The 11,279-nt window shown below is 32.5% G+C and overlaps 2 protein-coding genes across 2 annotated transcripts; one reads left to right on the top strand and one right to left on the bottom strand.

Annotated features, from left to right (window-relative positions):
• Window positions 1–60: 60 nt before the first annotated feature.
• LOC133173043 (coiled-coil domain-containing protein 138-like) lies at window positions 61–7,833 on the top strand. The gene is made up of 14 exons (XM_061307953.1): window positions 61–107; window positions 275–332; window positions 483–647; window positions 988–1,061; window positions 1,213–1,344; window positions 1,481–1,600; window positions 1,737–1,814; window positions 1,943–2,068; window positions 3,932–4,072; window positions 4,164–4,286; window positions 4,433–4,646; window positions 5,497–5,621; window positions 6,134–6,324; window positions 6,765–7,833. The coding sequence occupies exons 2-14, from the start codon at window positions 275–277 to the stop codon at window positions 6,904–6,906; spliced, it is 1,689 nt and encodes a 562-aa protein (XP_061163937.1). The 5' UTR covers window positions 61–107; the 3' UTR covers window positions 6,907–7,833.
• Window positions 7,834–9,934: 2,101 nt separating this feature from the next.
• Window positions 9,935–11,114, bottom strand: LOC133173055 (nocturnin-like). Its single transcript, XM_061307969.1, has 2 exons — window positions 10,964–11,114; window positions 9,935–10,749 (listed from the first exon to the last, which is right to left on the bottom strand). The coding sequence occupies exons 1-2, from the start codon at window positions 11,106–11,108 to the stop codon at window positions 9,935–9,937; spliced, it is 960 nt and encodes a 319-aa protein (XP_061163953.1). The 5' UTR covers window positions 11,109–11,114.
• Window positions 11,115–11,279: the final 165 nt, after the last annotated feature.

Genomic DNA, 11,279 nt, shown 5'->3' with positions numbered 1-11,279 from the left:
GAAATTTGAAAATGGCGATCAAAACAAACAGAAATTTATTTTGTGTCTTGAGCAGTGTTGAAATGTAATTTTAAAATTTAGCGGAGGATATTTTTTAATAATAAGTGGTAAATTTTGATATTTTCAAATATGATCATTATGTTTTTATCTGAGTTGAGCGTAGAAGTGAAATTAATTTCATCTGATGAAAATATTCTTGTTCAGACTTGTACAGTTGATACAGAGTTGATACAGATAACGTTCATAATTCATTATATCACCTGTCTGTTTTCAGATGAGTAAGCCAAGATCAAGACCACGTAAAGAAGAATTGTCAGGAGAAAGTGATTTGGGTAATTTTACAAAGTTATTGTTTGAGAATTAGTTAAATATTGATAATGCCTGTAGTTAAGTTTATTAAACTTATTGACGGTAGCCTGTTTTGTGGATTTTAAGCTTTTAATGAACTCTGATTTTGTACACATTGCTGTTCTATTTTGCAGACTCAACAATCACACCAATCAATGCAGCCACTGATAACAGTCAGGGTCGTATTATAGAATCAGATAGTCTTTCTGACTTCTACCTCCATGAAATCAGTGGAAAACATCGCAGGAGAAAGCAGCGTCATCATAAAACCAAGGAACAATATGAATCAGAAGAGGAAGGTAAAGCTGCCATTTAGTTAGAGCAAAAATCATTTCACAAATCATGCTGTTTTTTTCTTTACTAACAAATATATTTTCTGCAATGTGTCCAGGTACATGTATTTTTACTTACAATTCATCATTTGTTTTTTTACATCTTATTTTATACATATGTGCCAACCTTGACAATTACCTGACAGGAAACAAATTTGAAACATATTTTGGTACATATGAACTGTTTGATCATTATGGAATGGGAGATGACTTCCTATTATTCATTAGGATCATGCAGTGACACCTTTACTGTCCATAGTGAGTTCTATATTGAGTTCTGTTTGATATTGTCCTTTTTCTGTTGAAGAATATCAAAACATAAGCAATGAAAATGTCAGAGATATTTACAAAGAGCTACAAGTCATCAGTGAAAAGCTAAAGGTATTTCTTGTTTAGTTTCTTTTTAATATAGATATTTTGTTACAATGGTAGAGAAAGATAACTTAAATATGTCTATTTATTTATAACTTTCCTTTTTTTAAAAATTATTTAATGTACAAGTAAAAAAAGAGTACATATTTGATTTGAAAAGGCAGAAAACAGAAACCTTCATGAGAGGGAGCAAAAGTTAAAGGAGAGGGAACGGATGGTATCCATTTCTTCTCAAAACATACAGACCATAGCACAACATGAAATCAAACATAAACTACAAGCAGTGGAGGAGGTGATTAACGAAGGAAAAATTTAAATGTTAAACTATATAGATGTACATGTACAGATTTGCCTAATTCTCATGTTAAAAGGACATATTGGTACATATACATATGTATATATTAGTTGCAGTGAAATTTATGTTGTAGAAACACAAGGCAGAGGTTTTCAGATTAGAAACTTTACTAAGGGAGAAAAGTAAAGAAAACAAAAGATTGAAGGATAACTTTGAAACACTGAAACAAGCAAATGATGCACTTAAAAAAGAGGTAAAAGCAACTGTTCAACATCATGTTGAATTGGTGATTATATACATCAGATGATATGTATAATTATTAATTGAGAATAACAATTTAATTGCCAATGATGTTTCCAAAGATCTCTGGTTATTTTGTATTTTTCTAGTTTGAGTCCCTACAAAGCCAGCATGAAAAGTTGGAAAAGCAGGCAGTCACTGTTCAAGCCAGACTGACTAATTTGCAGGTTGGTTGTGAAAAAATGTACAGAGTGGATCATTTAAAAGTATAAAGGAGATTTTTCAGTATAGGTTTTTAACCTAGATTCAGATTTGAGCATGTAAAATGACTAGATCTATTGTTTTATGTTGACAGAGGAAGCAAGAGTTTGATCAGAGACAGAAGGAAATGGAGGTAGCAGCAATGTCTGTGGGAAATGCTGTCCCAAAGCAACAAAAACCTAAAGAGGCAGAAGAAAAAATGAAACAGAAAGTTCAAAAGGTCAAACATTAAAAAAAATTCTTTTAGATAAAACATTAGTACTCATCAGCTGACTGTATATTTATGAAAAACAAGAAGTATAGAAAACAAGTAGTCATGGTAAATTTTCTGACAACCTCAGCTACAATATACAGTATGATTTTCTACTCCAGAATTTGAGTACTCTGGAATTTTGTCCATTCTGGCCATAAATTTTAGTCCCTTGTACTTCTTTAACAAATGCAGTATAAGAAATTCTGGATACTGCTTATTCTGTAATCTTAACAGCAGTATTGGTCCCAACTGCTCATAATATACTGTAATTATTTCCTTTAATCTGGCCACACAGCATTACATAAGTAACTTTATTAATATTAACACCTGGCATGGCTGATGTGCTTGCTTGCATTCATGTAAGTGACAGGATGCTAAGTGAAACCCAATGGTGACACGACCCATTTAAATAAACATAACATTTAGTTCCATATATGCACTACTGTAGGATCCTAAGTATATGTGAGGAATTAATTATCGTAATTTTTCGAGAAGTACCACTTGCAAAATAAAAATACTCACTTTTATATTTATGGTGCTGAAACCAATGTAAAATCTCTTGATCAACCATCCTCTCGTGAATTATTATTCTTGTGATTTGACGTTAAAGAGCCATTTCGCGATAACAAGTACTCGCGAAAAATAAGGAATCTACAGTAGTTAAATGCAAATTACTTACTCATTTTACTTACTTTTAACTCATAAAATTGATAACAATACACTGATTACAAATCAAAATATAAATTGGGATCAGCCTCAATCTTTCAATTTTAAAATGGCACCCTAACATTGGAGGGAAGTTGTGAATGTTTATCTAAAAAATTTCAATATCATTTCAATAATTTTCAAATCATAAATGTGTTTTTGTTAAATGTGCTGTTTGACTTGCAAAACCTTCACTTTGTACGGTAGATTTTGAATGATATAAATGATTCTTTCAACTGTGTTTACATGACACGTTGAGTTTGAAATCTCAAACTTTATGAATGAAAAAGAGAAACTTATTATTTAAACAGTGGGTCATTTATTACCGGTAACTCTTAATAAATTTCTGGAAAGGATTTAATCATTTATTAATATTTTGCCACATATGCATCATATTTGTGAGTAAAACAAATGGCAAAAATTGTGAAAAAAAAAATAGAAATAAATCTCAAACATTCTCCCTGCACTCTGGATTCTGTCTAATCCAGCTAATTTTCATGGAACCGATGGTATTCAGATTGGAAAAATTAGATTGTATGCATATGTATATTCACTTATTGAGTTTATTAGTCCCCTACCGGTGAAACCGGAGGGGACTATAGGTTTCCTCTGAGTCTGTCCGTCCGTCTGTCTGTCTGTTCGTCTGTCCCTCTGTCTGTCTGTCAGTCTGTCCCACTTGGTTTTCCGCACTTTTCTTCTAAACGCTTGCAGATATTGAGCTGATTTTTGGTATGTAAGTGTATCTTGATGAGTTACAGATCAAGTTTGCATTTCGTTCCGCTTCATTGATTTTTGACGGAATTACGGCCTTTTCAATTTTTAAGGGTTTTCCGCAATTTTCTTCTAAACGCTTTCAGATATTGACCTGATTTTTGGTATGTGACTTTACCTTGATTAGTTATAGACCAAGTTTGCATTTCGTCCTGCTTCATTGATTTTTGACGGAATTATGGCATTTTCAATTTTTAACGGGAACCAGATTACACTTGCCGGTAGGGGACTAGTATTGCTAATGCAATACTCTCAGAATGTTTGTTTTTGTATGAAATTGTATTCAGTTAAGAATGGATTTGCAGTACTTTTGAAACAAATGTCATGTATCTGCTTATCTTTTCTTGATTGTAGACTGCAGCCTGTTTTGATGTGACTGGAGTTTTACTGGACTGGGTCAGTGATGCTCACCTGAGATGTGCTGTGTCAAATCTTCCAGGAAAACCATTCGAACACTTCCTCTCACCAGAATATCTTCAAGACAAAATCATGAAGGTTGAAATCTGGTCCAATCTTGATGCTATAAATTACAATTACTTTGCTTGTAGTAATTTGTGGACTAAAGTGATCTTCAATGAATTTTCAGATCCTACCTTCAGCTGTAGATATGTTAAGGGAGTTTCCAGGCCAGAATTTAAAGATATCTCTCCCTTGTATTCAGTTTATTTACTGGGCTCTTGTGCATGTGGAAAACTGTGCAGGACAGCAGGTAATTAAAAAGAAATGATGTGAAACTTAATATAGCTATCTTATATTGCATTACTATCAGTCTATTTTAAATGCATGTGTAACTTGAATGACTGTACACATCAAGTTGTTCTAGAAGTTGTAAAAGAGGTGTGATGTCTGTTTCAGAAGAGTGGATTATCATCCACACTACGACGGTTAGGAGAGGAGCTGTACAGAGCTAGGACTGTGCGATTTTCGGAGTCGGAGAAAAGTCCATCAGAATTTACTCCTTGTTCTCCTGTCAAACTGGACAAATCAAAAGAAGGCATTTACTTCCGCAGCCAGAATCTCCATGTCCGACTTTTGTCATCTCTCATCATTCTGAAAACTCTTAGCCAAGGTAATTGAAGACTTAGAAGGAATCTATATATTTATTACATTTTCAACAGTGAAATACTGTAATTTATTTATTGAATAAAAGTTATATTTTGTCACAGTGTGAAAAAATATCAGTGATATTTTGTCACAGTTTGAAAGAATATCAAAGTGATATTTTGTCAGAGTGTGAAAGAATATCAGAAGTGCATCAAAACTAGAAATTTGCCTTGCTTTCAGGCAGAGTGTTGTAAAAAATACAATGTTCTCCCTGGCCTGTTAAAAGATAGAGTAAACTCATCCTGACAGACACTAAAACTGCTAAAGTTTCTCCAAAAAAAAATTCAAATCTATGTTACGATGTTTTCAATCTCACAGTCCCTAAGCTATGACGTCTCAACTTCTCAACTATTATGTCACAGTCTATGACACTGTGTTACAAAAAAAACAGAGGCAAAGGAAAACTCAAAGAAAATGTAATAAACAGAAAATTCAATATTTTGTAGTTGAATATGGAAAATTTATTTTACTTGTGAGACAGGATTTTATTTTTTTATATTTTCACACATGCTTTGCACTCATGAAAATATGAAAAAATTCTGTCTCACTCATGAAATAAATTCCATATCCAGCTACAAAACATTGAGTATCCTCTATACATGTCTATTTTCTGTGAAATTTGTAAATTTTATTAATACCTAACTCATTCAAAATTATTTGTTTCTGATAAACTCTTGACAGATCAGTTAACATAATGAGTTAGATCTAACAATGTTTTACTTTTATTTCATTACACATGACAATACATTGTACTACCAAACAGCGAAATATTTTTGTACTTGCTAATCATTGTTATGCAATATTTTTCTTTGTAGTTGACCTTCTGGCTCATGTGTTTGATGTTTTAAGAAATGATCTTAAGTCTGACATTGCCAAAGAACTCTTTCTGTACTACCAGGCCACACCTGTGGTTCTTCAGTACTTAAAACCAGTAAACAAGGTAAATTTGATACAAATACTGTTGACATTATGTCATGTTTGATTACAAGAAAACCAGGTCCAGACAAAAGTCAGTTTTGTGAATCTACTCCATAATATTTAAATTGAACTTCTGGAAATAAAAATTGCTAGACTGCAAAAAGAGCTAAAGAGTTTCTCTTCAAGAAAATGACTTATTTGAACAGAATAATTTGTTTTAGTGCCACTCATGGAGCTACAAAATATCTACACCTAAATGTTACAACAAAACATATTCTCTAATCCCAAGTGCATATGAAACCTTTCATGAATCCAAATTCAGTTTCAGTAGTCCCACAAAAATTCAAATGTTACATATTTAGAATATTGTTATCAAGCATGGCATGTGTAATGATATAATGCTAGCTCAAGGGAGACAACTTATTCAAAATGTTTCTTTCATAATGATCTATGACTTGAAATTCGTACAGTAAAAAATGTAAATATCATTACTGAATTAGAGTTATTAAATGATATGTTCTTCATTGTACACAGACTTTTATGGGATCAGCTATGGATATCTTTCTACAAATGTCCACAGACTCGCCATTTCAGCAGCCATTCCTTGAGATGTGTAGTAATGAGAACTGGTTCAGGACAATAGCCATGGTGCTGAGAGCTCCCAGTCAAGACAGCAAACTACTGGAAAAACTCAGCATCATCCTACAAAAACTCTCTAAGATCAGGTAACAACACAACTGATTCAAATTTGTTTACAGTAGATTGGTGTTTGAAGATTATTTGTCTAAATAAAGTATACAGTATTGCTGTATTGGAGATGTCCTTCCTTTTGATCACATTTATGTGATTCAGGTGTTTAACTAGGATTTGAAGTTTTATGGTTGATAACCTTAATAGATCTGTCCTTCTTCCCTATGAATCAGAAATGGTGCTTAACTAAACTAAAGTGAAAAGAAATACATTTACTCTGAGAAGTGACCAAATTTCGATTCCATTGTTACATTCATGTTTCAGTGAAAGATATTGCAAAAGGAGAACGTTTCCTATACCTATTTCCAATTAATGATATTTTGTAATATTTAGACAGACACTGGTTACTGTTCTGACTTTGTAATATTTAGACAGACACAGGTTACTGGACACTGGTTATTGTTCTGACTTTCAGGTGTAACAGGAAGTACTTTGAGGTGTACACTATTGTTGGCATCATCCAGGAACTTCTGCGAGGCTGTCCAACAGATCAAGCTTTTCTAGCTCTCAACCTGAAATCCATTCTCTTCAATCTGACTTCAGGGGCTGCGCAGTGATTAATATTTCTGGCCATCAACGTAAAATCCATTCTCTTCAATCTGACCTCAGGGGCTGCGCAGTGATTAATATCACAATCAACAAGTTCAATATTCCTGAACTTTCACATTCCGTCCTATTTATAGTTTTGTGTAGTTTTGTGTTCACAAGTAGACCCAGTCTTAGCCGACCACCAACATTCAGTATTTGTTTGTATGTGTACTAAATCAGCTCTCCAGGTTTTAATCTGTAGCTTGTATGAATGAAAACTTCTCCTATTCTGAATGATTAATTCCAATGTTTTTCAAAGTTAGACATTTGATAACACATACTGTTATACATGTATTTACATTTGTGGTTCAGTGTACTGTGTTATATAAACATATCAAAAGCTATTACATGTACGTTTAATTTTGTATAAATTTTTCAGAGTCAAAGGTATGCTATGTCCTCTTCACATGGCAAAATAATGTTTAGTAATAATTTCATCTGTAGACATACCTAAACTGTGACAAAATAAAACATTACTTAGCACTGAATTGATTCCAGTTGTAACACACCATTTGATAGTATAGAAAAATTTGTTTATATTATATAACCTATGTTGTCTATAGTCAAATGACTTCCACAAAAAAATCAATCCAATTGATTTTGTACATTTTTAAGGCATTTTAGAAGAAGAAATTGTTCTTATTTTTTTACATTTAATGATAGAAAATTCAATTATAATATTTTTATTCAACGGTTTTGCAAGCCATAAAATGTACACTGCCCCAACCCAGATCACCCGGTATACAGTATAACTTGGATAGCTACATTGTATTAAAAATTCATTGCATAAATAAAATGATGTGTATGTTTAGTATAAAAATACTTATTTGCCACTAGAAATTGAGCCACTTGAGGAAGTCATTTCATGACTTCTGACCCCCTGAAAATTTTATACAGATTAGCATTATTGTTTTATTGAATAAATAATATTTTGTAATGTGTATGCATTGATTTTAATGTCTACAAATTACTGATAGGCATTAAAATTATTTAAATTTGTATAAATCAATGTATGTTATAAACCTCTGATAGTGTTGGAGGGATTGGTTCAAATCTTGACATTGATGATAGAGTTAACTGAAACATCATTTAAATAAGGTTAACATTTGAATGCCATATACAGTTAAGTTTTCTAAATGGAAAATGAGTTGGGGAAAATCTTTCCTTCCTTTCAAGCAGAAATGCTCCAGGGTAAGAAACTCAAAAAAAGAATTAATTATTGCCAAAATACAACCAAAAAACAAACTTGCATTCTACAAAATGTATTAATGCCAACAGAACTAAGGACCACAGCTTAAAATCCACATTTCCAAATATTCACTATAATAATTAGCCTAAATATCAAATATATATTTTTAAAATTATGAAGACTGTTGTTGAATTGTTGTTGTTGGGATGTTTTGCAAAATTACTGATAAATTTTAATAAAATAATTTCCATTCTAATGAAGAGCAACAAAAGAAAATTTTATTATTGAGTTTGTTCAAGTTATAAAAATATCTAGGTAGTAATATTCTTTTACATAAATTTGGAGAATTAATTTGTCAGTTTTTTCTGGATAAAAGCTAGCCACAACATATGACAGGCTTTATTATTATTTCTAAATGATTTATTACCCATGCATAGATTGAGTATTTTGGAATGCATACTACCAGTTTGCTTCAGAAGCTGCATCTGACCAGTAATTTGTAGAGAGTTGCCTGGCAGAATTTCTGAAGCAGGCCCATTCCTTAGTAAGCATCACTAGTACCTATAGTTGGACCAAACTTGTATGGTTGGTGCAGCGGATACTGTTTGTCGTAAGTGACTTACCCGGTATACATTCTAGATATTTAATGAAAGCTTTCTTTTTAGGCATTTTCATCTTATTTTCAAAATGAGTTTCTGAGTCTTTAGAATATAGGAAACTTTCATTGCAATTAGTTTGTAGGCCTTGATTACCTTTACATGTATATACATGTATCCCATATTTTTTAAAGGAGTACAGTACGTAAACATGCTGGCTTTGGCTAATTAAGAAAAATCTTTAAATGGATTGAATATACATGTTTGCCAAAAACTCCTGTAGCTGTATTTAAACATTAGGGATCAGATAGCATTTTGAAACGAATCATTATCATTCAGTCAATGCAAAACAAATTAAAGGAAGTAACTTTATTCATAGATAAAGGATATTGGTGAGCTCATGAAACCTTGTGACTCTATAAATAACAATTTGTGACTATAAATAACAATTTTTTGAAATTAATAACGTACTACTACAAATAAATAATTAATAAGTTACAAATAACCATGCATTTTCTAATTACAGTAAAACATGCTTATACAAGCAAACATGCTTATAACGAATTGACGTTTAAAGCAAAATGATTTTCATTCCCCATGGTTATTAAATATATTGTGAACTTAATGGATATAACAAATTATGTTTCAATTATACGAATCAGAATCATCGATCCCTGGCACTTTGTTATAAGCATGTTTTACTGTACCTACATGTATATTTCTAGGTCCTTTTACTTTTTACTTTAAACAATCTTATTTTCTATCCAAGTGTATAAACACCCCCCCCCCCCAAAAAAAAAAACCCCAAAAGACAAAGACATTATAACTGGTTTGTTAGTGAATTATACTGCCTCTTCAAGTTATAGCCCCCCCCCCTTTTTTTTTCAAAAAATGAACTGATGACAACAATAAAGTCTCAGTTTGTGCATTTTGTACTCAATAATAATCATAATAATAATCATCATCATCGCCATTACACACAATGTTCATTTATCAGCTCTTTTTTATCCTGAACTTATTTTTAATTAAGATTTATCAAAAGTTACATATGAAGAAACATAAATATATATAACAAAATTAATATCAACAATACATGATAATCTAAGCCTTCAACAATATCAAAATATTTTGATAAATAAATGTAAAATTGTGAAAATAGTGACTGCTACTAAATAATAAACATATTTTAATATATGGATATTGATTAAAAAATTAGGTAAACACTAATTTGCAGGCTAGAGCAAAATGGTCTGATGGGTACTTGTAGCTAGGCAAACGATCTGGGCCTATGGTGGCATCATCTGGAATATTCCAGAAGGCAGCCAGCTTAAGATTTCCTCTGATCCAGATGTAATCTATGGTCTTGCAGCTCTCTGTATTTTCTCCATTGTTTCCAGCTCGGATTTTCCAGGTTGTGTACTTGGGTTCTTTCTTCTCTGCTGATGCTTCTTTGTACACACTTTTCAGTCCCAGCTCACTGTTACTAAAGTCCTGGTACACTGGTTCTTTAGGACTTGCATTGAAGTCACCACACACAATGATTGGTTCAGACCCAGCTATCTTGGTTAAATGATCTAGCAGGTATTTTCCCTGTTGGTGCCGCAGATTTTCATAACCAGATTTGGCCTTGAGATGGACAGTAGCTACATATACCATGTGATCATTGTCCTTGACCTTAAGTTTACTGACAAGGGCAGTCTGGTTGGTTGCCTTGCCATTGTCTTTGAGATTCACAGGTTGAGTATCAATCATTTGAAGTTTGTCTTTGAGGTAGAATAATGCACAGCCATCTGGTCCCATATTACCCTCCATTTCCATACATGGGGAGTTTGGTTTTTGTACCCACTTTCCCTCATACCCAAGTGGTTTAAGTTTTTCCTCTAGAAATGAAAAGCAGTCCACTTCCTCCATACACAGAATGGTAGGTCCAACTCTATAAATCTCCTCTAACATATGTAATTGTCGATTTTCCCATGAGAGGGCCTCAGGTGGACAGAGAATAAAATTATCATTTCCACCACTCAAACCTGGAAAAATTTGAAACAAATTTGTGAAAACAACAAAAAAGCCAGTGGTTAGTCTTACAACAACAATGGCTAAACTGTAAATTGGGATATGATATTGTGTGATTTTAATATGTCTCCGAGTATTTATTTTTTAATTTAGATGTCAAATATACCTTATAAACATGTGGAAAATCTGGTAAATTATAATAACTGAACAATCCTTTTCAACACTTGCCTTGAGCCAGTATATTCCACTGCATGACAGTAATGTCCCCCTCCCCATTTTCAGGTACTTTTATAAACTTGCGATCCAATAAGTCTGGTAGGTTCTTTTTCTTCTGTTCTTTTTGAAGATCCTTCAAGGCAGCTTCGGTGGACATTTTCACTCCTCTAACAAAAAAAAAAACAACAAAAAATAATGGTACATTTATTACGATTGTTCAAATTCATTTGGCAGAAATGAACTACAGATATTCTGACAGCTATACACAAATCTATATGCAGAAAAATGGTAGTTTTAATTGCAAGTTTAGGATAAATAAAATTTTGCA

This window comes from Saccostrea echinata, unplaced genomic scaffold, assembly GCF_033153115.1.
Source record: "Saccostrea echinata isolate AGI-Se365-2 ecotype Australia unplaced genomic scaffold, CSIRO_AGI_Sech_v1 ptg000056l, whole genome shotgun sequence".
Lineage (NCBI taxonomy): Eukaryota > Metazoa > Mollusca > Bivalvia > Ostreida > Ostreidae > Saccostrea > Saccostrea echinata.
The sequence above is the reverse complement of the archived record's forward strand: the minus strand, read 5'-3'. Positions and strand labels throughout refer to the sequence as shown.

Coding starts and splice junctions, on each gene's coding strand:
- LOC133173043 (XM_061307953.1), top strand. CDS start 275: ATGAGTAAGCCAAGATCAAGACCACGTAAAGAAGAATTGTCAGGAGAA. Junction 1,345..1,480: donor AACTACAAGCAGTGGAGGAG/GTGATTAACGAA, acceptor TTTATGTTGTAG/AAACACAAGGCAGAGGTTTT. Junction 4,647..5,496: donor TCTGAAAACTCTTAGCCAAG/GTAATTGAAGAC, acceptor TTTTCTTTGTAG/TTGACCTTCTGGCTCATGTG.
- LOC133173055 (XM_061307969.1), bottom strand. CDS start 11,108: ATGTCCACCGAAGCTGCCTTGAAGGATCTTCAAAAAGAACAGAAGAAA. Junction 10,750..10,963: donor GTGGAATATACTGGCTCAAG/GCAAGTGTTGAA, acceptor AAATTTTTCCAG/GTTTGAGTGGTGGAAATGAT.